This window comes from Chrysemys picta, chromosome 1 (genome assembly GCF_011386835.1).
Source record: "Chrysemys picta bellii isolate R12L10 chromosome 1, ASM1138683v2, whole genome shotgun sequence".
NCBI lineage: Eukaryota > Metazoa > Chordata > Testudines > Emydidae > Chrysemys > Chrysemys picta.
Window position 1 is genome coordinate 330969639 of NC_088791.1, and position 26524 is coordinate 330996162.

General features: G+C 41.5%; 1 protein-coding gene across 6 annotated transcripts in view; it reads left to right on the forward strand.

The window, feature by feature from the left end:
* Positions 1-26524, forward strand: part of GRM5 (glutamate metabotropic receptor 5) — a 356331-nt gene that overhangs the window by 294467 nt on the left and 35340 nt on the right. For all 6 annotated transcript variants that reach the window (XM_005304067.5, XM_005304069.5, XM_005304068.5 and 3 more), the window contains exons 5-8: positions 2031-2277; positions 6290-6458; positions 9264-9390; positions 24122-25061. In XM_005304067.5, the coding sequence (XP_005304124.2) occupies positions 2031-2277; positions 6290-6458; positions 9264-9390; positions 24122-25061 (1483 nt within the window). The remainder of the gene's footprint in view (positions 1-2030; positions 2278-6289; positions 6459-9263; positions 9391-24121; positions 25062-26524) is intronic.

Here is a 26524-nt window from a genome sequence, read left to right on the forward strand (position 1 = left end):
AATGGTCTCAAGTTGCAGTGGGGGACGTCTAGGTTGGATATTAGAAAACACTATTTCACTAGGAGGGTGGTGAAGCACTGGAATCGGTTACCTAGGGAGGTGGTGGAATCTCTATCCTTAGAGGTTTTTAAGGCCCGGTTTGACAAAGCCCTGGCTGGGATGATTTAGTTGGTGTTGGTCCTGTTTTGAGCAGGGGATTGGACTATATGACCTCCTGAGGTCTCTTCCAACCCTAATCTCCTATGATTCTATGATCTGGAAATGGATGAAAATCCAAGTTCACTGTATGGGAACCTTCCAGGAGGAGCAGGTTTGTATTTGTTTTGGCTGCAATCCTCTGGTGCGGAGCCCTCCAATCCTTCTAAACTACTGTTTGGCCTGCTGCCTTGCACAGGTTTTAATTCGAAAGGAGGCTGCAAAACAGATCCAGGAGCCATTACCTAGTATATTTAAAATCTTGTTAAATGGGGGAAGTATTGATTGAGCTGGGCAGGTTTCTTAAACAGATCCTAACTCTCTTTAAATGTGTTAGGTACTGAAGTCTTTCATGAGTCAAAGGTTTGGGTTTGATACTCATTCCTGAAATGTAGTCAGTTCATTGTTATGACCTTTCACCACGTGGGTACAGAATCCCCTGTATAGAATGTGTCTGAGCAGAATGACAAAGTTGGCCAACTTTCACATTTTATTTATTTATTTAACAGGAGTCAAGTTTCCTTACAAAAGTTTTCTTTGTAAAGTTGAACATTCTTTCTAACAGAAAAGGATCACATTAATTTTCTGAATTAGTAACTTGTCTCTTGTGCAGGGACAGATGAGTTAACCAGGGGAGCCCTGGCCACATCCTCTCATCATCAACCATGTGGGCTGCAGGAAGGAGAGACAGACACTATTATTTCAGCTGTGCCCACTGGAGATCCACGTAGCTAGCTTTAGGGTTGCTCTGCACTTGCAGTGCAAGGGATAATCTAGGCCATTATCTACGTGTGAGGCCTAAAACTAGTGGTTTATGTCTCTTTAACACTGTTACCAGACTCAACAGACAGTTAGATGCTCCTTTCCAATTCCACATATCCTGTTAACTTCCAGACCTACTACCAGAAATAGGAAGGTTCAGTTTTGAGTGACTCACAGAAGCCATAATCCTGAAAGGTTCTGAGTGTTCACAATTCTCATAGATTTCAAGAGGAGCTGTGGTTGCTTAGCATCTCACAGGACTAGGTAGCAGTATGATATTAATAAGACTGCTTTGCAGAATATCAGTTTGCCAATTCCACTCAAGATTTCATTTCCATGGTAGCATCTTGGGTTGTAGTGGATTTCTCGATTCCTTACATAAGAACGGCCATACTGGGTCAGACCAAAGGTCCATCTAGCTCAGTATCTTGTCATCAGACAGTGGCCAATTCCAGGTGCTTCAGAGGGAATGAACAGAGCAGGTAATCATCAAGTGATCAATCCCCTGACACCCATTCCCTGCTTCTGGGAAACAGAGGCTAGGGACACCATCCCTGCCCATTCTGGCTAATACCATTGATAGACCTATTCTCCATGAACTTATCTAGTTATTTTTGAACCCTTGGTTTCCCCATAAATCCGGAAACACAGAAGTTGATACATAACGTTCCTATTACATAGGCATCCTCCATGGCACTCCAACCACAAAGGGCTGAATCAACTAGCTTTGAGATCAGTGGAAAGATTCTCATAGACGGTGGTCACTTCCAGGGAGCCTAGAAGTATTACAATATGATTTAATAGATACATACTCACAAAAAATATAGGGTGAAAGAGTGATAACTGAAAATGAGGATACACAGGTTCTATTGCTTCATTGAGATGGAGACCAACAGGATCATGATATGTTTGAAAGACGACCTGTTCTCTCCTCCCTTTATATATATATATACTGCTTAGTGTCTCTTAAGAGGGTTTTTTGATATTACTAATGGATACACAGCAAAAATGTTTGAAGATTCATCATGTTTCTGTCTATGGTAATGACTAAACTTTGTGCTGTTTCCTAACAGGTCAGTTGACTCTCAAAACGCAACATGTTCAAGATTCTAAAATGGGATTCGTAATCAATGCCATATATTCTATGGCGTACGGTCTTCACAACATGCAGATGTCACTATGTCCAGGCTATGCAGGTCTCTGTGATGCCATGAAGCCTATAGATGGTCAAAAACTCCTGGATTCTCTCATGAAGACTAACTTCACTGGGGTTTCTGGGGAGGTGATCTTGTTCGATGAGAATGGAGACTCACCAGGAAGGTACTGTGAATATTTATCAGAAAGTGCAATGCCAGATATGCTGGTTTGTTATTTACTCATGATTTTAATCATAACCATAGAGGGCATCCCCAACAAGATGCTCACTCACCAAGGGAAGGGCTCCAGGTTGACAGTGCTATTTACTCAGTGAGGAATAGTGGTTGCCAAGAAGCCCTGCCTCACTGAACGTACACTGAGTAAAGCATGGCTCTCCATGTGCAAACTAATGCATCATATAGAGGAGGAAGGGTTCTAAAGACCTCGTTACTTAAAAACATAGACCTGGTTTCTGTGATCTTTCAGCCCAGTGATAGACACATTACTAAATCTAGCTCTAGTTATAACGTTTGGGCAACATTTTCTTTTCAAGTATGAAGAAGGAGGCTTTTTAGCAAGGTCTACCTCTATTTCCTAGCTTCTGCTTTGTCGTCTAGCTGGACTGGTCCCTAGTTCTTTCAGGACTCAAGCAACTGTGGTTAGCAATAGTGGGAGAACGAATCAGAACTCATCCCCACCTCTTCCCTATCTTAAATATCTGCATTAGGGTTGCCAACTTTCTAATTCCAGAAAACCAAACACCCTTACCCAGCCCATGCCCTGCACCTTCCCTGAGGCCCTGCCCCTTCCCGAGGCCCCATCCCCACTCACTCCATCCTCCCTCCCTCCTTCACTTACTCTCCCGCACTCTCTCTCATGTGCTCATTTTCACTGCAAGGCCCAAACAGGCATATTTATTGTTTTGACAGATGTATTATGCTAAGTTCAGGTTTCATTAAGGTTACAGGACGCTAGAGCTGGCAGCAAAATTGTCCAAAAGGGTAATTTAAAAAAAAATGAAATTTCACAACAGTTTTCATGATTCTTTTCCTCCCCTCTTCCCATTTTTCATAACCAGCTCCATGTTTTTTGTTCACTAACGTTATTGTAATTTTATGTGTGGAATTAGGACCACACATTATCACAGCTGCAATGGGTCCATTAAAGCAGGGCCAGCTCCAGGCACCAGCTAAAGAAGCAGGTGCTTGGGGCAGCCAATAGGAAGGGGCAGCCCTACGGTCGCTATTGGGGCGGCAGGTCTGGGGTCTTCGGTGGGAATTCGGCGGCGGGTCCCTCAGTCCCTCTGGGAGCGAAGGACCTACCACAGAATTGCCGCTGAAGAGTGGAGCGGCGCGATCGCGCTGCCACGGCTTTATTTATTTTATTTTTTTTGTTGCCGCTTGGGGTGGCAGAAAACCTAGAGCCGGCCCTGCGTTAAAGGCCCACTCCTGAAGCCCAAATACAAATCCGTAAAGCACAACCACAGAAATGCACACCTGTCCATATACCTATATAAATAAATATGTAGAAACTGACTCCCACACCTACATACGCATATTCATGTGTACACATCTAGCATGCACTAACACATATACAGTACTTTCACATTATTTAATATTACAGTTGTTGTTTAGTGCCTAGAGACTAAACTAAGATCAGAGCTCCAGGGTGGTAGGTGCTAGGCATACACATAAAAAGAGAGAGTCTGCAAGAAAGAGTTTATAATGTAGCTAGACAAAGGTGGGGAGAAATGTATGATACATTGGCTCTTCTGCAACTACTAGTCAACAGCATTCACTTTTTAAGAAATAATACATTTCTTTTAGAGTTTCCTTCTCTTTTAAAAACTCGTCATGAAATGAATACACACAGATTTTATGTCATCAATTTTTTTTGTGGGCAAGCCAGCAAAAGGAATAAAAGTCAGAGTTAGGCTGCAAATTTTATTCACACGGGTATCCACACTTGTGGCAAGACACACACCTCCCTACACAAAGACACGCAGTCTCTGACACACATACAATACTTGAATCACACACTTGCCTACTCAGAGACTCTTGTTCATACACTTTCCCAGAGGCTGTCTAAATCACCCAGCTGGGAAGGGAGGAGGGGGAGTTGGAGGCGAAAAGATGGGGGTGGGGGTGGAGGGGATAGGGTGACCAGATGTCCCGATTTTATAGGGACAGTCCCGATTTTGGGGGCTTTTTCTTATATAGGCATCTATTACCCTTATGTAAATATGACAGTGAGGCTTGGCTTTATGGCCTCATTTTTTGCCCACTGTCTGCAACAATTTTAATGATCAATTTAAGCACTGAGTAGTCACTAATTTTTTTATAAATGCTTGCGGTGACTACGTTGCACTCAGCTTCACTATCTATTTTGAAATTAATTGATCATTTACTTTCATGGTCATGCACCAATGTCTTGTGCAATCTTGTTCTGTACAATTAAGACACTCAGTAAGGGAGAGGTTGTTAGCATAACTTTAAAAAAACTGCACTGCTCTCCAAGTATGCTGTTGCCACTAAGTAAACACTAAGATTACCAGGCTAGCAGGAGGGCTGATTCAGTGATTAGGGTACTATTCTGGGATTTAAAAGGCTCGGGTTCAAATCTCGGCTATCCCACAGGCTTCCTGTGTGACCTTGGGAAAGCCGCTTTGTGCCTCAGTTCATCTTTAAAAGGGGATAACAGTACTTCCCTACTTCACAGGGGTGTTGTGAGGACACATACGCTGAAGCCTGTCAATCACTTAGACAGTACAGTAATGGGAACCATAGAAGAACCCAAGATAGAGCTCACAGAGATTACAGAACAACATTTTTCCTTTTTTATTGTTTCAGTTAGTTCATTTGGCAGCACTTTGTGTATAGTCAGTTTCACCATTTCCCCTGCTAGGCAGTTGGCAGTCAGTTTCTCCCGTACTCTATAGGGATCTTTCACACAGCAACAGGGGAGAGAAAAACGTTGTTTAAAAAATGATAGGATAATAGGCTTATAAAACTGCAACAACATTGATTAGATTTTGATTTGATAGTGCTCCTTTAAATTGAAAAGATTTAGTGAAGAAAAAGATTGTATTGTATTGTATGTATTGTATATTTTGTATATTTTGTATCACTAAATCGAAAAGATTTAGTGATACAAAACTACTCAAGATAGTTAAGTCCCAGGCAGACTGTGAAGAGCTACAAAAGGATCTCACAAAGCTGGGTAACGGGGCAACAAAATGGCAGATGATATGTAATGTTGATAAATGCAAAGTAATGCACAGTGGCAAACATAATCCTAACTATACATATAAAATGATGGGGTCTAAATTAGCTGTTACCACTCAAGAAAGAGATCTTGGAGTCATTGTAGATAGTTCTCTGAAATCATCCCCTCAATGTGCAGTGGCAGTCAAAAAAGTGAATAGAATGTTGGGAATCATCAAGAAAGGGATGAAAGAAAATATCATATTGCCTCTATATAAATCCAGGGTATGCCCACACCTTGAATACTGAGTGCAGATGTGGTCGCCCCATCTCATAAAAGATATATTGGAATTGGGAAAGGTTCAGAAAAGGGCAACAAAAATGATTAAGGGTATAGAACGGCTTCCGTATGAGGAGAGATTAATAAGACTATGACTTTTCAGCTTGGAAAAGAGGCAACTAAGGGGAGATATGATAGAGGTCTATAAAATCATGAGTGGTATAGAGAAAGTAAATAAGGAAGTGTTATTTACTCCTTCTCATAATACAAGAACAAGGGGCCACCAAATGAAATCAATAGGTAGCAGGTTTAAAACGAACACAAGAAAGTATTTTTTCACGCAACGTACTGTCAACCTCTGGAACTCCTTGCCAGAGGGTGTTGTGAAGGCCAATACTATAAAGGGGTTCAAAAGGGAGCTAGATAGATTCATGGAAGATAGGTCCATCAATGGCTATTAGCCAGGATGGGCAGGAATGGTGTCCATAGCCTCTTTTTGCCAGAAGCTGGGATTGGGTGACAGAGCATGGATCACTTGATGATAACCTGTCTGTTCATTCCCTTTGGGGCACCTGCCATTGGCCACTGTCAGAGGACAGGATACTGGGCTTGATGGACCTTTGGTCTGACCCAGTATGGCCATTCTTATGTTCTTATGTTCTTAGTGACTGTATCCTAAACTCAACTGTTTTTTCATTTTGTATTTCAAAAGGTATGAGATTATGAATTTTAAGCAAATGGGGAAGGATTACTTTGACTATATCAATGTTGGAAGTTGGGATAATGGTGAATTGAAGATGGATGACGATGAAATATGGTCAAAGAAGAATACGGTCATCAGATCGGTCTGCAGTGAACCATGTGAAAAAGGCCAGATAAAGGTAAATAGGGTGCTTTTTATTGTATTGATGTTTTATTTGCATAGTCTTGAAATGTTACCCAGAATGTTTGTCAAAATCTTCAACCCTGAGAACCTAAAGTTAAAAATAGTTTTGGCACCTAAATAAAAAGTGCAAAAAGTTGTTTATGTGATTACTGCTTCTTGCTACTCTTTTCATAATTGTCTCATTATTTTCTTGTACTCCCCCATTGTCTGTCTGTCTCCATCTGTTGCCTTCTGTTTTATACTTAGATTGTAAGTTCTTTGGACAGGGACCATCATTTTGTTCTGTCTTTTTGTACAGTGCCTAGCACAATGGGGTCTCAATCCCTGATTGGGGCCTATAAGAACCAGCCCAAAGCAAATAAACTCATAATAATCATCATCATTTAAGTGCTAAAATCTGGATTTAGGAACATAATTTTTAGTCACCCAATTTTGAAATGTTTAGCCTTAGCTCTTAAGAGCCCTTAATTTCTTCTTATTAACAATAATACACTAAACACAGGAAAAATCTTTCATTAATTATTAATAATGTGTTTAAAGGAGAATCTCATGAAAAGGTAAGTAACTTGATGGATTTGCTAAAATCACAACTCTGTTTTGCTTAGGGACTGTCATGTTCCTTTTTTCATTAGCAGTCTGCAGTCTGCAAGTTATGTTAGTCTATAATTAAGGGGGCAAAGGGGCTCCCCCGAATAGGAAGATGCAATGGCACAATTTGACATCTGTATGAAAAGAGCACAGGAATGTGGACATGATTCTACTCTCAGTGGAAGTGATGTGAATCAGGAGTAACTCACTGAAGCAAAAAGAGATAGCAATGTGTGATCAGAATCAGGCCATAGTCTGCAATAACAAGAAGTGTTCATGGGGGGTTAAACTTAGTGATCTGGCTTCAAAACAAGCAATACGTGTGGTGAACAGCGTCACTGTACTAGAGATAGGCCCAGGTCACAAGTTTTGGAGCTGAATCTAAACCTTCCGAAATTTCAGGAGTGTTTGGATCCAGGATTTGGTTAGTGCCTGACTCTACTCTTCACTATGGATCCTAATTCAGGAAAGCACTTAAGAATGTGTTTAAAGTTAAATGTTCTGCATCAGGACCCATATCTGTAATCTTCTTTCTCTTTATATTTGATTGTTGAGTATAAATCCCAAATTTTCTTTCACAGACAAAAGCCCATGTGCTAAAATAGGGGATGAGGCCTGGTTCCATTGAATTAAGTCAATAGAAGTTTTACCATTGACTTCAGTGGATTTCACCCAGGGAATCTAGACACACACAAAGCAACAGTGTCCCATTATTCAGCAGCAGGCAACATGTCCCTTCCTGCATGGCCTTATGCAAACCAAAAACAGTAAAACCCAGAACACCGGAAATATTCTGGAGACATCAAAACTCTTTGAAGAATCACAAGAACGACCAGCAGGAGAGTGGCCTGGGGGAAATAACTGCAGTTGAAAAAAAGGATGAGATTTAGTTAAATAGGGCTGGATAAATTGGGGGAGGAGTTACAGTGGAATCAACTGCAACTGATAGCAGTCGGATGTTAAAGAAACGGACAGTGAAGCAGCTGAAAAGTCCATTTAACAAACACATCTGACAGGGGGCTTGATCCTGAGGTTTGCTAAGAGATTCTTACTCACTCCTATGGGAGTTGTGGGTATTCCCAACCCTTCACAATCAGAGGAAAGTTTTTGGAAATCTTCCAGTCTGTTTTCTCATTTACTTATTTCTTCAGGTGATTTTGCCCTTTAAGAATCTAATGTAAACAACCACCTCTCTTTGTAAACTCGCTCAAAGCCATTGAGGGAGATTTATTTCCCAGGTTTCTGCGCTATACAACAGCCTTTCAGGACTTTGGTTGACTATGCTCCTTTGCATTTGATTAAAATCCCGATTCGTGACATTTGCTTGTGGAACCACATGCTGAACTGATCCCTACGAAGGCGAGATAAGTCAGCCCAATGTCGTAGTTGGTAGCATTCGTTTAAAAACGGATAGAATGTGATGAGCACGGACACTGAGAATACTTTATCCCAAAGAGGAAGGGGTCTTCCCATCTCCCTTGGCAGATCGCCAGGGATCACAGATGTGTTCAACGCCCAAGAGAAGATACATGGGGATTTTGAGAAACTCACATTTGAATTGCCAGGGTGCTGTAGGATGTAGCATGTTGAATGGAAAGAGGTGAAAATCAGTCCTGAATGTTAAAATAGATACACATTACACTCTCCTTATTAAATGTTAATTTAAAACATGCCTGATCTGACTCAGTTTGGAAAAGGGACATAAAACCTGAATTTTCTCAGACTGATCACAAACTGAACTCTAGACCAGCCCAATCCTTAGGGAAGCAAATCTGGTTTCCCACTTTTTCAGGCTACATTTGGACTCGAACTGGGTGAATTACTGTATCTACAGTGAACAATATTATTCCCCTTTTTCTGTGTGAAAATGATCACTGAAGAGAGTTAGACCTTTACAGCATTGTTTGCTTGACAAACGATTTATCTGTACATATCCTCAAACCTATCTGTAAACTATCCTCAATGATTGTTTCTTCCAATGCCCATGAGTCACAGTTCATGCTGTGTGAATGACCACCCAGTTCTAATCAGAAGGATTTATAATGGTAAGAATAATATTAGCAAAAGGGGCTTCCTCAAAAAAACGTGCTCATCTCTATTAGAAACAGTAAGTAAAAAAGGGACTTTGAAAATCAAATAAGGAACCTCAGCAGCATTAAAGAAAATCGATTTTAATAACAAATCTAATTGCTCTGTTAAATATTCATCTCAGGTGATCCGTAAAGGAGAAGTCAGCTGCTGCTGGACCTGTACGCCTTGTAAGGACAATGAGTTTGTCTCTGATGAATACACATGCAAGGCGTGCCAGCTGGGCTCCTGGCCCACTGATGACCTTACAGGTAATTGAGTTATTGTGTTTAAGACCCTGCAAAAGTCAATGGAAATGTTCATACACTTTATACCTGAGTATATATGCACTACGAAATATATGCACTACAAAACTAAATATTAGGGGTGTTTAGATTTTGTTTAGCCTAGAGTTTGGCTCCAAGTTTGAACTGAGGCTGGCATCTGTATTCATGGTTCAAGCTGTTCTCCATGAATCTTTGTAACAAACCAGTGGGAAATTCATCGGAAGAGCTATTCCCAAAGTTCTGAGCCACTGGCTTTAGAAAACAGGCTTATTCTGGCTTTAGATCCAAACTGAGTCAAAATCATTGGGACAGGTTTGGATATGAACCTTCCAAAAATGGGAAGGAGATAAGTTGTTGTATAGAAGTTGAGTGGGGTCCAATTTTAGGTGCCTCTGTTTTTCTCCAAAACAGGCACAAAATAATTCTGTGAAATGTCAGTGTTTTCCATCCAAATTCTAGCCAGTTGAGAGACCCTCTGGACAACTTCCTGTGCAGATTACTCCTCCCAAAAACACAATTAATCCAAGAAGCATCAACATTTGTAATAGCTTTGGGTGCACCAGACAGTCTGAGCTAAAACACAGGGATGATGTCCTTCCGGCTCTGGATAACGTGCCTCTGTGTTTCAGTGCAAGGAAGTCTGCAGAATATGTTAGCAGATTTTGAGACCGTCAGTGTGTGGCCTCAACACTGGTACTGCCCGGGTTTTCTCCTCGCTACCTAATCATAGCATTGGTATTCAAATATTTTTATTACATTAACACCTACAAATGCCAGCCATGGATTAGGTTCTCATTAGCTGGGCTGTGTACAAACAGGTAACAAAAGGCAGTCCGTACCCCAAAGAGCTTGGAATCTTGCTTCATGACAAGATGGATGAAACACATGGGTGGGGTGTGGAGAAGGGAGAATGAGATGATAATAGAGAGAGAGAAAGTGTGTGTGTGTGTGTGTGTGTGTGTGTGTGTGTGTGTGTGTGTGTGCGCTGAAGAGCCAGCCAGAATTTGGATGTAGGATATAGAGATGATATTGATGTTGTTAGACTAAATATTTCTTTTGCTGTGTAGGAAAGCTATAGTACTGTAATGTGTGCACCACTGAGGTATCTATTTACCATATACACAATTTTAAAGAAAGTAGATTTTTTTACCATTTTCATGCTTACTGCTTCATATCAATATACGCACTGCTACATTTTTATAGATCATTCTTCTGCTTGATTAATTCCATTTAATGTGCTGAAACTGACTGGTGTACATATAAAACTACCTGTGGGTTTCTGTGACAAACAGTGTGATCTGATCCCTGCTCTTTAGCACTGTATTAAAAACCAGCTTCTAAAAAATGCTTTTCTGGGGGATCTGTAGGGTGGATGGAGCAATAATGTTTTATAATCATATCTAAAGTCACCAGCTTTTATAGCTTGTAAAGAAAATGCATTTCAGTCTAGCCTTGTTTTTAACATAAATTTCGGGGCGGGGGGAGAGAGAGAGAAGATATTTTGTATTCTGGAAGGAAATTTCCTTCAGTTTTACAAAGCACATACTAGTCTCCTTGAAATGCCCTTTTATGTTTGCTATTGCAGCAATCTGTGCCTCCTCACTGCAAGATAAAGCCGTGTCATAGGGAATAATGACAGCTTCACAAAGCTTCATTCATAAAAAGCTGATTGGAAAAAGTCTTTCTTCCACTATCTCCTTCAGATCAGAGTCTTGATGCTGTGCCTTCCTGGAAATATATCCACTCCACACCTGAAAAGGATGGCCTCTCACTGTTTGCCACATATTGGCAGACAGCTATTGGCACACCTGTAGCATCTCACTGTTTGCCAGGTATTGGAGCGCTGATAAAATCTCTCCTGGCTCATTCGACAAAATGTTGCTCCATCTTTCCTCTGCTCAATGGCCAGGATCCGTTTTATGCCACAGACTTGATTAAATGTAATGGGGAGGAGCTGGGACGTTGCCAGTGAGGAGAAATCGAGCTTGGTGTATCCCTTTACTCATATGTTTGTAGGACATCAGAACACAAATGTGTTCTGGTGAAAAACTATTGTCAGAGCAGAAAATGAGGATTAAGACTTGAAGGAAAAGTTTAAAGTCCAAATGTATTCAGGGGGAGAGAGAATTTCTGTTGATAAAGGCTGTCAGTGGAAAATAGCTCTGACACCATCTAAGAGTAAACACTAGAGGCCAGGAAAACAGTGATATGTGGCCAAAATTTTAACTATGGGATCCCTCAAAACTTTTCAGCCATACATGCAACATTCCCTGGGTAAAATACTTCTCATCCCCTTAGACAATTCATGCTTTCTCTTCCCAAAACCCATCAGTTTCATATTCGTCCCACTCCCAAATCCATCTATCTTTCCATCTCCTCCCCAGCCTGATATCTCACAAACCCCTGCACCCCTTCCTCCCCAGTACCTCTTCTTGGGGGCTCCTTTGCATGGCAGCTGCTCTTCATAAAGTGGTGGTGATGGTTTTTCCTGTGGTAATAATAGTGACAAGGAGGATGCCCTGAAGTCTCTGATAGTAGGGTGGTTGATTGGATGATAATGGGACTGTGCTGGTAGTGGTCTGGGTTGGAGGATGGGCAGCCCTGGCTTCTTGATTGGCACGTGTCCTCTGATTGCTGGAGGTCTCCCTGCAGTTGGTATGTAGGGATAGGGAAACAGGTGCCCCTTGGCTGGTGTGTGGGGAAAGAATAGCTCAGTGGTTTGAGCATTGGCCTGCTAAACCCAGGGTTGTAAGTTCAATCCTTGAGGGGGCTTCTTAGGAATCTGGGGCAAAAATCTGTCTGGGCATTGGTCCTGCTTTGAGCAGGGGGTTGGACTAGATGACCTCCTGAGGTCCCTTCCAACCTTGATATTCTATGATTCTATGAAAGCTCCGGGCTCCATTCCTTTGGGGGCCAAGGAGGAAGGCACTGGTGTGGGAGAAAGAAGTCTGGGTGCTGTGACTACAGGACTCTCACTCTACATGGGAAGCTTTGCCCTGGGAAGCTTTGCCCAGGGCTGGCTCCAGGAACCAGCGCAGCAAACTGGTGCTTGGGGCGGCCCATGGAAGGGAGCAGCACATCCGGGTCTTTGGTGGCAATTCGGAGGGAAGGACCGGCCACCGAATTGCCGCCAAAGAATGAAGCAGCGTGGGCGAGCAGCCGCCAAAGTGCCGCTGATCGCGGCTTTATTTTTTCTCTCTCTTTGCCGCTTGGGGTGGCAAAAAAGCTGGAGCCAGCCCTGGCTTTGCCCCACCTTCTCTCGTCGAGCCCAAGTTCAGCTGGAGGAGGTTGAGAAGAGTGTGTGGAGCATCTCCCGTGCTCATTTAGAGGCACTAGTGGGTGACTCAAGAAGGGAGCTTGAGATATCTTAAAAGGGACTGACTTTCAGAAAGCTTTGATCACTCACCCTCTGAAAGTCAGGCCCTTTTAAAATGTCTCAAACTTGTCATCTAACAATGGAAGCACCCAAAATCACTAGTCATGTTTGGAAAATGCAGCCTTACTGAAGAAAAAGAAGAGCTAAGCAAGCAATTCCACAGGAAAGACAGAGATGGATACTTTTCAAATTTGCAGTAGGACTCTTCATTGAATATTATATTAATAGCGTCCATGGTTATTCAGGGTAGCTCCCTTTCCCCATATAAAGGTTTATGAGACTATTACAGCCTTTAAGCTAACACAGCTGGGTCTTCCAGCTCAAGCAATAGTAGCTCCTGGGTTTAGATCCAGAGGTCCCTCATTGAATGACCCACCCAAGGGCATTGTCTGGATTAACTCTACAGTGGAGGGAGGAGAGAATCCGAACATTTTCAGACAGAAACAAGGGGATTCGTTTAACAGGCCGGATCCAAATCCCAGTAAAATGAATGGCAGTCCTTCCAGGGACTGCGATGGAATTCGGATCAGAAACAATATCCCATTGGTTCTCTAGGCGATCACGTTGTTTTTGAGGGCACAGCCTTCTGTGGCCAAAAAGGAAGAGCGGGCTCAGGAAGAGAGTTTCATATTAGTGCTGCCTGGGTGTATCGTGGGGATATCCTGTTCCAGCTGACTCCTCTTTCTTTGGTTCCTTTTCCTTAATGGCTGATTTCAAAACTTTTTTTTTTTTGGAGGGGGGAGGGAGTAGGTCACCCTTTGTGTGACTTGTGAGCCTGCGCAAGAGTGATAGCAGCAAAGTTTTAGTAGCAGCTACTTTGGGGGCAGGAACGGAAGGTAGATACTATTAATATCGGTGACATTTGGTTCTTCGTCTTCCTAATGTACTCTGCATGTGCTGGGTATTTGATTTTCTTCGCTGGATTCAGATGAGATGAGGAGGAAAGATATTTCGCAGTTCATTGAAATGTTTTCATTTTCTTTTTTCTTCCTTTCCTTGGACGGCTGTTTGTACACAATGACTGAATATCAGAAGTAGGTTCCTTTTTTCATCACAGTTACAAGAACTGTTTTCATTTGATGTGACAAAATAAAGCCAGGACATTATTACAACTATGGCCAAGTCCTGTGGTCTGATGGTCGTATTGGACAGATGTAGCCAGATTATGACCCTGTTCTGAGCTCCTAGCTGTCAGGGATTAGGTTTGCATATGGAGACTGCATTCTAACCCTGGAGAGGCAGGGCCTGGGAAAATCTGCTTCACCCTTAGGCAGCCCATTTGATTACCATTTGGAGTAGCAGGGACAGGCTGCAAAGGGTGTTGCGTTCTCTCCTCTTTGTCTGGGGGCAGGCGAGTAGGAGCCCTGGATACTTCATGAAAACTGGGCTTGGATTTAATAGTGTGGATAAACAGTGAGAAAACGGAAGAGCCCAACCCCAGAAAACAAGATAACAGGCATTTGCAGTGCACTTTCCATAGAAAGAGCTTGACAATTCCATGCTGTATTCCATAAAAAGCATTCTGTCAGCAAGAGCCCAGGATCAAAACTGATCTAGTTTTGTAAGTACTAAACAAAAATGACCCCTTCCTTTGTACTGTGTACAGTTGCTCACTCTCTCACTCTCTCTCACTGAGAAGATCAACAGAAAGTGACCAATTCCCAGGAAGCAATCACTGCTCAGTCTGGGTTTCTGGCACAGTTTGTATGACAGCTTATGAAGAGCACAAACCAGGGTTCAGTTGCATTGGCAAGTCTCTATGGATGCTTTGAGATGCTGATTGCCTGCTCCTGCCAGGTGCCGAGCACCCTCAACTCCTACAGAAATAACTGGGAGATGATATGCAAAGCACCTGGTAGGATCAGACCCTAGGTACTTAAGCAATAGAAGCTGCTAAAATCATGCATGCACACACGTACGCAAGAACTATTTTACGACTATAGGTCTCAGTTACGCTTCTTATGTCATCATAAGTAAACATAAAGATACGGCTGTTAGGAATTAGCTGACAGTTCTGGTGATAATGCACGAGGCAGAATAGGATCTGGCTCATGTCTCATATTGACTCTGCCACTATAAAGACGTTCAAATCTTGCTTTTGTCAGTAATTTGAACAGCTGTAATTCAGACACACAAGGATCAGATACAGGGAGAGTGCAATTTTACACAATTGCTTTTATGATTCCAAACACTCCTCGGTACAGAACGTTTATTGCTTCCATCATAACTTATTGTTTTCTTCTTTCTTTGCAAAATTAGATTTGATCATTTGCATAAATTATGCTTCTGCCAGGCTTTGGGGGAAGAAGGAATGAGTGAAGGGATGAATCAAGGCATAGGGCAGTTATATTGTGGTCTGGGATCATTGAATGGAGAAAGGGTTTTTTTTCTCCCCTTTCTGGTTGAGGAGAGCTGCTGTGTCTTAATTGTTTAAGGTGCTTTATATTTAGTGAGGAGAGATTGTAGTTAAGGTGTTGGCCTTGGACTCAGAAGATCTGGTTTTAATTCCTGGCTTTGCCAAGTGATTTTCACTGGGATTGATCCAAAAGTCATTCAAGTCAATGACGGTCTTTCCACTGACTTCAATGAGCTTTGGGTCAGGCTCTTAAATCTCCTTGCCTGAGTTCTCCATCTGTAAAATGAGGTTAACAACATTTCCTTTCTCTCACCTTTAGTCTACGTCCACACTGCCCTACAGTTTGGACGATGGGGTGTGAATAACAGTGTGCACCAAAATGCTGTGCTGTAACTCCCCCGTGTGGACCCTGTAGCTGCAAACTTAAAAGATTCATAGTTTGCGATAATGCAATCCTATTTGAAGAGAGCGCCTGCAGCATCCACACTGGGGGAGTTCAGTGCCACACATTGGCATGCACTGTGCAGCTAAGTTCTTAGTTTATCTTATCCATTTAGATTATAAGGTCCTCAGAGCAGGACTATGTATTTATACATTGCCTAGCATAATAGGGCCGCTAGGGTTTCAAAGGAATCCAGAGAAATAAATAACATTATCACGATCAGATCCCAAGGGTGAATACTACATATCTTTAAACTTTTCTCACTGCTGAAGAAATTGTTCAGCGATGCAGAAGATCACAAATGAATGTAATTCGTAACGCTGTAGAGAGAGTGCTCCAGCTAATGTCATCTATATTTTTCACAAAATGTAGCTGTTTCCAGTCAACATGTGAGCTTGCCTGTAATTTTCATATCTCAGAGACTGAGAGACATTTTTACGGGATAGAAGATCCTGCAAATCAGAGTACTGTGCACACAACTAAGTGTATATAAATGTTGCAGTGTGTTGGTGCGAACATCGTTTCCGCTTACAAGTCAAAGAGCAAGAAAGGGGGAATTCTTGTCTGTCTATACATCAATTTATTTCTGAGGTGCTCATCCCCCTGGCCTGTAGGCAGCTACATTTCTAGCCTCAGATACATTCATGCAGCTTTATTCCACCTTTGTACCACCACCCCCATCCAATCCTAGGGCGAGCCTGGGGTCAGTTTGCTCTCAGCACAACATAGTGCACCCTCAAGACAGCGCTAAACTTCCCTAGATGCTAAAAGCCTTTCCACCAACCCGAGATTGCCCCCAATGCACCCGAGGGGGCAGGAGAGAGGGCTGGTGTATTTATACTACCTGGGAAACCCTTATGGCTCAGGAGTCCCCAGCCAACCTGTGAAGCAAGCTTTCCGGATGATTGCTCTGCCAATGAGGTGCAAGTAGGTGGAAGGTGTGTCCAGGCATATGTCTGGTGGAGCAGAATTGGGCTCCTTTACGTATAATGCATTTTTCAGTATTGACATTAGTTTAATCTTGGCCAATAAATCTGGCATAGTGTTCAAAATCTTTTTTCCCTTTTCCTTCTTTTACTTTACGTAATCTTCTCCTTCAAAATGCCATTCTCAGAAACCATTACCTGCAAATGTGTTTATACGATAACCTCGCTGATCATCATTTCATAAAAAACATTCAGTCTTTAAACTTAATTGTGGAATAAATCATTGCATATAGCTTAGCATCCTCCTAATAAAATGAAGGAGAATAAATAGCCTGAGTTTTCATCTCTTTGTGGGAATTTTATTAAGGGAATCTAAAAAAGAGTAATAAACCCTGAAAGGCGTGAAATAGGCTGGAACTGATGATAAGTGTATGCCCGTGAGTCACCTCTGTTGCAAAGTTAGGAGCTATCCTAAAAACAGTTCTTGTTTCTTTGTGCTGTGTATAAAGGCCGGTTGCCAGACAAAGATCATTTTCTAATGTTTTCTGCTCCAGAAATCTGCAGGCAGCATTGTGAATATAAAATACCAAAGTGGTCCCAGCAAACATTAATTAAGTGATCCTCCGGTAAAATGGAAGATGGACATATAGGTCGTTGAGGTCCTTTAGTCTTATAATGTATTGGGAAATGGTGGAATACACATGCAGGTGCTATCTTAAGAAAGCATTAGTGTGATTACGTATCAGAAATCGGCTCTCCCGCCGGTTTTACACTGGTGTAACTTCATTGACTTCAGTGGAATGACTCCTGATTTATGCCAATGTCAGTGAAATTAGAATCAGCCCCCTAATCTTCTTCAGGATAAATAAGGTGCATATTCTCATTAAAGTGAATGGGAGTCACACAGGTAACTTTTATTAATGTTAATGAGAATGATTCATAAAAATCCAAATGTCCTTGTTACACTAAGAAATGGTGATAACTTCATTATTGCCATGAAAAGCTTTTCATGCTAAGACTGCTACAATACGGATGTCATATTAGTCTGCATTTAGTAACTAAGGGCCAAATTGTGTTATGCCAGTAAATGTGTTCCTCTGTCTTCTTAGCTGCACTGATGTCAAAGGCTAAATGACCCACATCCTTATGGTATTTCCATGGGGAAACAGATCATTCCGCCTAGCACCTTTGCCACATACCCCATTGATTTTTTTTGACATAATGTGGATAATTGTATTTTCAATGACACTCATGTTTGGGTGCATGATAGAGAAACAATGGAAAGAGACTAATTATATTTAATATAAAAAGTGGTTATTTTTCATGGAATGAATTCTGCCTTTAATAACATAAGTGATATTGGCAGGAAACATCTTAGGTAAAATTAATATCCCCTGAAAATAAAGGAAAGAGACAGAGGCATTTTCTAGTGATAAGAACACAAGGCTCAGAAATAGAACCTTCTAAATTCTAGTCCAAATTCTAACATTTAGGGCTTGTCCACATGGGGTCACCCAGGAAAGTTAATCCAAAATAACTCAAAGTGAATAAATTCCAAAATGAATTAAACTAAACCGAGTTAAGTCCACTTTAATTCTGAATGAGTTTGTCTGCACAGGGGTTTAATGCAGTTTTAACTAATCCACTTTAAATTCACACACTTGGTTAATCTCAATTTATTTTCCTGAGTGTACCCATGTAGACAAGTCCTTACTCCCAATTGACAAGCCACTGTGAAGTCCAAATTTGCTACTTAGTCTGGGTTCCCCAGTTCATGGGTGCCCAACGTGAGATGCCTTTAGCTTGATTTTCAGAAGTGGGAGTACCATCAGATCCCATTGCTGAAAATATGAATTGTGGGTGATTCGCATTCCTGGAAGTCAGGCCCAAGGTGTCTCCAGGTGAGTAGCTGTTGTCCATTAAACCCAGTAGAGCTATGTCAGTTTGTACCCACTGAAGGTCAGGTCTGATATATTTTTTACAACTGACCTGATCAAATAGGAACAAAACTATGGGGAATATATTTTTCTCTGTGGAAAATAATATATTTAAAACATACACTTCTGTAATTTCAAACATGATGTTAGTAAATTTGCAAAATTTTCAGATGATACAAAATTACTAAAAATAGTTAAGACGCAGGCAGACTGCGAAGAGCTACAAAAGGATCTCTCAAAACTGGGTGACTGGACAACAAAATGGCAGATGAAATTTAATGTTGATAAATGCAGAGTAATGCACATTGGAAAGCATAATCCCAGCTATACATATAAAATGATGGGGTCTAAATTAGCTGTTACCACTCAAGAAAGAGGTCTTGGAGTCATTGTGGATAGTTCTCTGAAATCATCCACTCAATGTGCAGCGGCAGTCAAAAAAGCGAACAGAATGCTGGGAATAATTAAGAAAGGGATAGATACTAAGACAGAAAATATCATGTTGCCTCTATATAAATCCATGGTATGCCCACATCTTGAATACTGTGTGCAGATGTGGTCGCCCCATCTCAAAAAAGATATATTGGAATTGGAAAAGGTTCAGAAAAGGGCAACAAAAATGATTAGGGGTACGGAATGGCTTCCATATGAGGAGAGATTATTAAGATTGGAACTTTTCAGCTTGGAAAAGAGACGGCTAAGGGGAGATATGATTGAGGTCTATAAAATCATGACTGGTGTAAAGAAAGTAGATAAGGAAATGTTGTTTACTGCTTCTCATAACACAAGAACTAGGGTCACCAAATGAAATTAATAGGCAGCAGGTTTAAAACAAATAAAAGGAAGTATTTCTTCACACAACACACAGTCAGTCTGTGGAACTCCTTGCCAGAGGATGTTGTGAAGGCCAAGACCATAACAGGGATAAAAAAAAGAATTAGATAAATTCATGGAGGATAGGTCCATCAATGGCTATTAGCCAGGATGGGCAGGAATGGTGTCCCTAGACTCTGTTTGCTATAAGCTGGGAATGGGTGACAGGGGATGGAACACTTGATTACCTGTTGAGTTCATTCCCTCTGGGGCACCTGGCACTGGCCAGAAAACAGGATACTGGGCTAGATGGACCCTGGGTCTGACCCAGTAGGGCCATTCTTATGCTCTAACAAGTTCAGAGAGGGTTCCAACATAATAAGAACGATGAGAAGACAATATATGAAAAAGGTATCTAAATTATGGTTTAATTATATTCAAGAAGATAATAGGATTTTGAAATATAGGCTCCTGCCACCATCATCAATATTTTAGGAAGGGTTAAAGCTTTTAAAAAATACATGTTTCCCAGTGGCTGGTCTTCCTATTCCCTATCTTCCTTAACATTATTTTGCTGTTAGAGGACTTTGGTCCCATAGACGTTTCCTGGCTCCTTTCCTTTCAGGAAGTCCTGACTCCTGCTCACAGTTTCAGTGGCTCCTGTTTCCTCTCCTCCTCCTTGTTAAGTAGCAGCAGCCCACAGTGGCTGGCTCTTCCTCCTTATTTCCATCTCCTTCCAGAGGTATCCAGGCTTTCTAGTGCAAATAAGGAGATGGATGGATAGAAACATTAAAGAGATGCCAGCAACAAGTTACCGGCTAGCTCTTACTTCAGTTGCGTGAACTGGACTCAAAGGAATTAAAACTTCATTGGCTTAAAATGGAAAGTTTCCCATAACACCAGCAATTAAAGTGCTTCCTCATATCCAAGGCTCCTCACAGACACACACAGAGAACCTACATTACAGGAGCCTAACTGGGGGCTGTGTGGGCCAATGGGCCAAAATATTGCAGAGAGTAAAATATTCAAAGAAAAGGAAAAGTGCTTTGTCAATGCAGAGATCCATCTAAGAATAAGGCAGAATGGGAGCAATGCACAAACTCAGAAGATTTACATAGAAGCAGAGAGGCAAAGGCAGATGAATTGGTGATTCTGCCATTTAAAAATCTTCCCTTTTCTTTCAATTCCCACTCCCATCCCCACTCATACCCTTGGAAATGCAGTGGTTTTTATATTGGAGCCACCGGTGTCTTTTTTTTTTTTTTTAAAAGACTACAAAATAGTAGGCAAAATCTGTGACTGATATAAATTGGTCTAACTCCGTTGATTTAATTGGCATAACACCAGTTTATGGCTGCTGGAGATCTGGCCCAATATTATGTTATCAGCGTGTACAGTATGTGTTGCCCCAAAAGAGAACAAAGTGCCCCATTAACATAGTAGACTGATAGTAGACACACACTACGTAGGGCTAACTTTCCTCACCACTGACATTTACCCATCTCTGGATTGAAACATGGCAGGTATACATTTCTGTAGGCAGAATGCAGTTGACTGAGTTAGAATTTGGACAGAGTTAACACTCTACTCTTATCATGGGGTCAGGTAGTAATTACAAGTGGTCCAGTCCTCCATTTTACACATCATTCAACGAGGCCATTTGGCCAAAGCATCACTAACATGTGTGTCACCTTGGAATCATGTGCTTATAGGGCCTGATCCAAAGCCCATTGAATTGACGTCTTCAATTGATGTCAATGGGCTTTGGATCAAGTCCATGGTTCCTGCAGCTGCTTGGCTAAATGCCCCTTTATGATTCTCCAACTGTAAAGGGCCATTGTAAAGACTCGTGATCTGAGATAAACACAGATTTTCTCCCATACAAATAGTGGTGCAAATAGACAATAGATTTAATTACTGACAAAAGTTCCTTCTCAGTAATAAAAAAAAATGTTCTCTGCAGAACTCTGCAGAGTTCATTTTTTCCTGCAAATATGTACCTCCCTTGTTATTTATTTGTTTATTTGGTCCATCTCATTCTCAATCTGTAAACACTTGGCACCTCTGTTTAGAACAAGTGGTGTTTTGAAGCCAGGGGGACCTCAAATTGGCAAGCGCCCTATCCAGGTGCCAAGTCACATTCTCGAGTACTGAAACGAGCTTCCTTAAGCAATGGTTTTGCTTTACTGACATTCCCAAAAAGGAACTTTCCGTAATGCGAGCAGAGCCTTCAAAAACTCAGTGCACATTTGGAAAGCTGAACTTGAGGCAAAAAAATCTATGATCTTTAGGCAAGGTCAGCTGTGTTGCATCAAACACCTTTGACTGTAGTGAGAGATTCACCTATATAAGGGACATTCAGTGTGGGGCGCAGTATGGGCCTGATCCAAAACCCATTGAAGTCAATGGGAGTTTTTCCATTCACTTCAATGGTTTTGGATCAAATCCTAAATGAATGTAGGTAAAAAAACCACATAAATTGGATAAGATATAAACATCTCTCGGCTCACCGTGCAGCCCTCCGGCCTGGCCTGCTCCTCCTCACTCTGCAAAGAGAGAGGTGTCACTTCCTGCGTCCAGCCACATACAAAGTGTTTCCATATCCTCCCCTATTAGCTAAGAAAAGGGACTGAGGCATCTCTTCCAGCCTGGAGAGTCATAGATCAGCAACATGGGAGCTGATAAGACCAGTAGTTAGTTTCCTTCTTAGGAAATATTTCATTCACTGTAGCATTGATTGTTAAAGTTATGACTAAGGGAAAATGGAATGAGGTGTTAATGCAAGATTACAGGGCATCCATTAGTGTCCTCTCTCTCAAGTTTGTGTTTTCCTTAAGCACCTTTCATTGTGGTAACTAAGTGCATTTTGAACTGTAGGCCATCATTATTATAGAAGTAACAGTACAAAAATTGCATGTCTTTAATTTGATTAAATATTATTAGTATTGTTATTAGTGGTAGTTGACAGAAGTATATGTTAGTAATAGCTAATCAGTGTGGTCTGAAAAATGAGAATTTACAAAATAATCAGTGTTTGAATTATGTAGGTATGGAACAGGTGTAAAGGGCCCAAGAGCCATATTATCCTTTATATGGGCTGCTCCTACATAGCGCAGGCAGTACTGTCAGGCTCAAGCCTTCAAAAATCCCAAGTCAATCTACAGAAATTCAAGAGATTGGCTTAAAACTCATGAAATTGAAAGAAAAGGGAAGATTTTTAAATGGCAGAATCACCAATTCATCTGCCTTTGCCTCTCTGCTTCTATGTAAATCTTCTGAGTTTGTGGTTTTAATAAATACATAAATATTGGGGTTCTTTTCATTTTCCTTCTGGTTTGTGAGTCTTTAGGATTAATTCATGTCACGTGTTCAAGCTTTTCTCTGTAACAAGGAGGGTTAGAAACTTACTTTTTTTTAAGTGAAAGCTCAGATTCCCACACAGTCTATAGATTCCAGCAACTGAGGCTTTAAGAAAAATACCACACATTGGGAGGCTTGCAATCAAATGAGTTGGCACCACTGGCTCTGTGAAGGAAACCTCAGATTTACGCAGCTAATCTTCCCTTGAGGGGGCTGTGGTTCCCCTTGTGGGCCTGGCTGGGGATTTGGCCACAAGATAAACAAGACCCCTTGGGATTCTCAGAGGCAGGTGCAAATATTCAGAGGCCCCCGTGCAATGCCAATCAGCCCTTATCACAACAAAGCTCTAATGGAGCCGTCTCCCCACCCGGCTGCTCCCCTGGGAACAGCCCATCGCCCCAGAACAAGTTCCACATTGCAGAGGATGAAACCAGCCAAATCAAGGCTGACAATAGAGACAGCACTAACATAGGACTTGTCTCCATGAGAAAATTTATCTATAGGTGTTTGGAGCTGGTTTTATTAAATCAGTGCAATACCCGAGTGTGAATGGTCTTAATGTGGTTTAAAAGTGAATGATATTGAGCTTAATTTGATTCCTTACTGGTTGAAACTAAATCCATATAAACACTAGACCAGAATACAAGTGTCCATGAGAAGGCGTTGCACTGATTTAACTTAACTGGTTTCTAAACCCATCTAGTCAACTCGGTGCCATTGTCTTCTGAAGACAAGGCCTTACTTGCAAAATGTCTCATGAGGATGAAGGGAGGATACAGTGAGGTAGAGAGTGATTGTTTTCGGGCCCCCTGCTACACCCCAGCTGTGCATTCTGATCCCATAGAACACCCAAGAAGAGGAGCAGAAAAAGGGGTAACAGTGCTGAGGAAGCAGCCCTCTGTCCTTCCATGCCCCCTGAGAGACAAAGCAAGATCCTTGTCATCTCTGTTCCCACAGGTGGAGGCAACAATATAGTCCACAGAATATAACATACCTGATTGTGCTGAGGATGCGGTGCCTCACTGAGCTGTATATTACTACAGAGTAACTACGTTCAATTTCATGTAATATGACTGTGAAAATGGCTGACAAATTATTATAATTACACATAAAAAGCCAAAATACACAGCATGACTATAAGTGGCCTGCTAAAAAGCTCTCAGGGTGGCCTAACTCTCCTCCCACTGAAGTCAATTGAAGTAGGCCAGTGCTAAGTGCTTTTGCAATTCCCGCTCTAAATGTCTGCTTGTACTGGCCTTTTTTAGAAGATGTCATCATGGGCTCAAAATAAGACGATCTATGTTACTAAAATAAGATAACACTGAAAAATCTCCCATGTGCCATCCTAGCAATGTCATCTTAACATTAGTCGATTGTCATTCTCTATGCATACGTCTCTGAAAAATTCTGGAAAGACTAAAATTAGATAAAATTAGCAAGAAGAAACTGTAATTATACAAATCTGACTTTTTATATTTCAATTTGCCACTTTTTCTTTTAAAACAGGTTGTGATCTCATCCCAGTCCAGTACCTCAGATGGGGCGATCCTGAACCAATAGCAGCAGTTGTTTTTTCCTGTCTGGGTCTACTGGCCACCCTGTTTGTTACAGCTATATTCATCATGTACCGCGATACCCCAGTTGTCAAGTCATCCAGCCGAGAACTCTGCTACATTATTCTCGCTGGCATCTGCTTGGGTTACTTGTGTACTTTCTGTCTCATTGCAAAGCCTCAACGGATTTATTGTTACCTTCAAAGAATTGGCATCGGTCTGTCCCCGGCTATGAGTTACTCTGCCCTAGTAACTAAAACCAATCGCATTGCAAGAATTCTAGCTGGCAGCAAGAAGAAAATCTGTACAAAGAAACCTAGGTTCATGAGTGCCTGTGCCCAGTTGGTTATTGCATTTATCTTAATATGTATACAGTTAGGCATAATTGTTGCCCTTTTCATAATGGAGCCACCAGATATAATGCATGATTATCCAAGTATCCGAGAGGTCTACTTGATTTGTAACACCACCAACTTGGGTGTCGTAACTCCCCTTGGATACAACGGATTATTAATTTTAAGTTGCACCTTTTATGCATTTAAGACCAGAAATGTCCCGGCTAATTTCAATGAAGCAAAGTATATCGCCTTTACAATGTATACCACCTGTATCATTTGGCTGGCCTTTGTGCCCATATATTTTGGTAGCAACTACAAGATAATCACCATGTGTTTTTCTGTAAGCCTGAGTGCCACTGTGGCCCTCGGCTGCATGTTTGTGCCAAAGGTGTACATCATCCTCGCTAAGCCGGAAAGGAATGTACGCAGCGCATTCACCACGTCGACCGTGGTCCGCATGCACGTAGGGGATGGAAAGTCATCTTCAGCTGCAAGCCGCTCAAGTAGCCTGGTCAACCTATGGAAAAGAAGGGGATCGTCTGGTGAAACTCTAAGGTAAATTTTGCTAATATGTGAGTGTTTGGAGCAATTATGGTCTTCTGAGTGCGGAATAATACTAGTGGAAGGATAAATAGGAGCCAATTTAATTTACTTCACCTCTGCACTGGGATGTATTTCACCTAGGATGGGCAGATATGCGCTCCTGTGTTATCGCAGTTTCATGGTAGGTCTATTTCAGGTAAAAAGCTGTCTATGGGTGAAGACCATTTTGAGTAGCAAACCAAATATAAACAAACATAATTACTAGCTTGAAAGCATCAGCTGAGTCAACTGCATATGTGTTAAAGGGAGGGAAATAAGATCATAACCCCCCACCCCAAGAAATATAAATGATGACCTTTTCCTGAACGTGTTCATTTGAAATCTCTTGCACTCTGATGAAAGTCATAGCCACTAACATACTGTATTTATATCTAGTCACAACAGTAAGACAACAGAATTGCTGCTAAAGCTACATAATCAGAGGTGAAGCTATCAATACAAATAGGGTCATTAGTAGCAACTCTTAAACCTCCAGGGATTTATTTCATATGACTATTTATTTCATTCTCTACCATTCTCTTATTTCCCTTTCTCTTATACACTCTTCCAATATTTACTCTTTTGCCCTCATCTACCTTCTCTTCTTTTTCCTAATACGTTCTCTTTTTTCATCCTCTCAGTCTCCTCAATTCCTGCTGTCAACTGGTTACAATCTTGCAACCATACTTTGTCCTGCCATTGACCAAGAACTACTTCCCAATGAAGCATTTGCCCTCAATGGTCATCAAGAAAACATGCATATTCAGGGTATAAGAACGATTGTAGGTGAACAGCAGAAGGAGACACAGTCTGGCCTTGGAGATAGACTAGGGAAGGTTCATTTACTTCTTTTGGTCTTTACCACCTGTGGCATGGTTGCAACGGGACTGATTTCAGCTGGCTAAATGTTGCTATGTGGGAAAAGACCTGACTATGTAAAGATGCAGAAAACATACCTTTTCATTACTTAGCTATGGTTGTATTGCATTGAAATTACAGAGGGACAAATTCCATTCCACATTGAAATAAATGAGAGCCAGGGCATGCCTTTTAGGGTTTATGAATTGGATGCCCTCAGATATGCAGGCCCAATGGCCATTGAAATCAGAGGGAGTTTGCTTCCGTAGGCTTCTTGATGCGGGTCAGGGTCAAGTGCACATTTTATTACTTGTGCCCGGTGGAAGGAGGTGCAGCTTTTGGCAAAGGAACCCAGGCTTTTGTCACCTCAATTATTACAGTGTATTCTGCGAGGCGACTGCTTGAGACCATTCTGAAATTTCCGCTAATGCAGACGGTGCCTGTCTGTGAAAGATTATGTTATGAAAGAAATATGTTACACGGGCACACTGGGATCAACACTCACTTCCAGTTCATTTCCAGGTGCAATTTAAGATGTGAGTTTTAACCTATGGAGCCTTAAATGAGTTGAAAGGTGG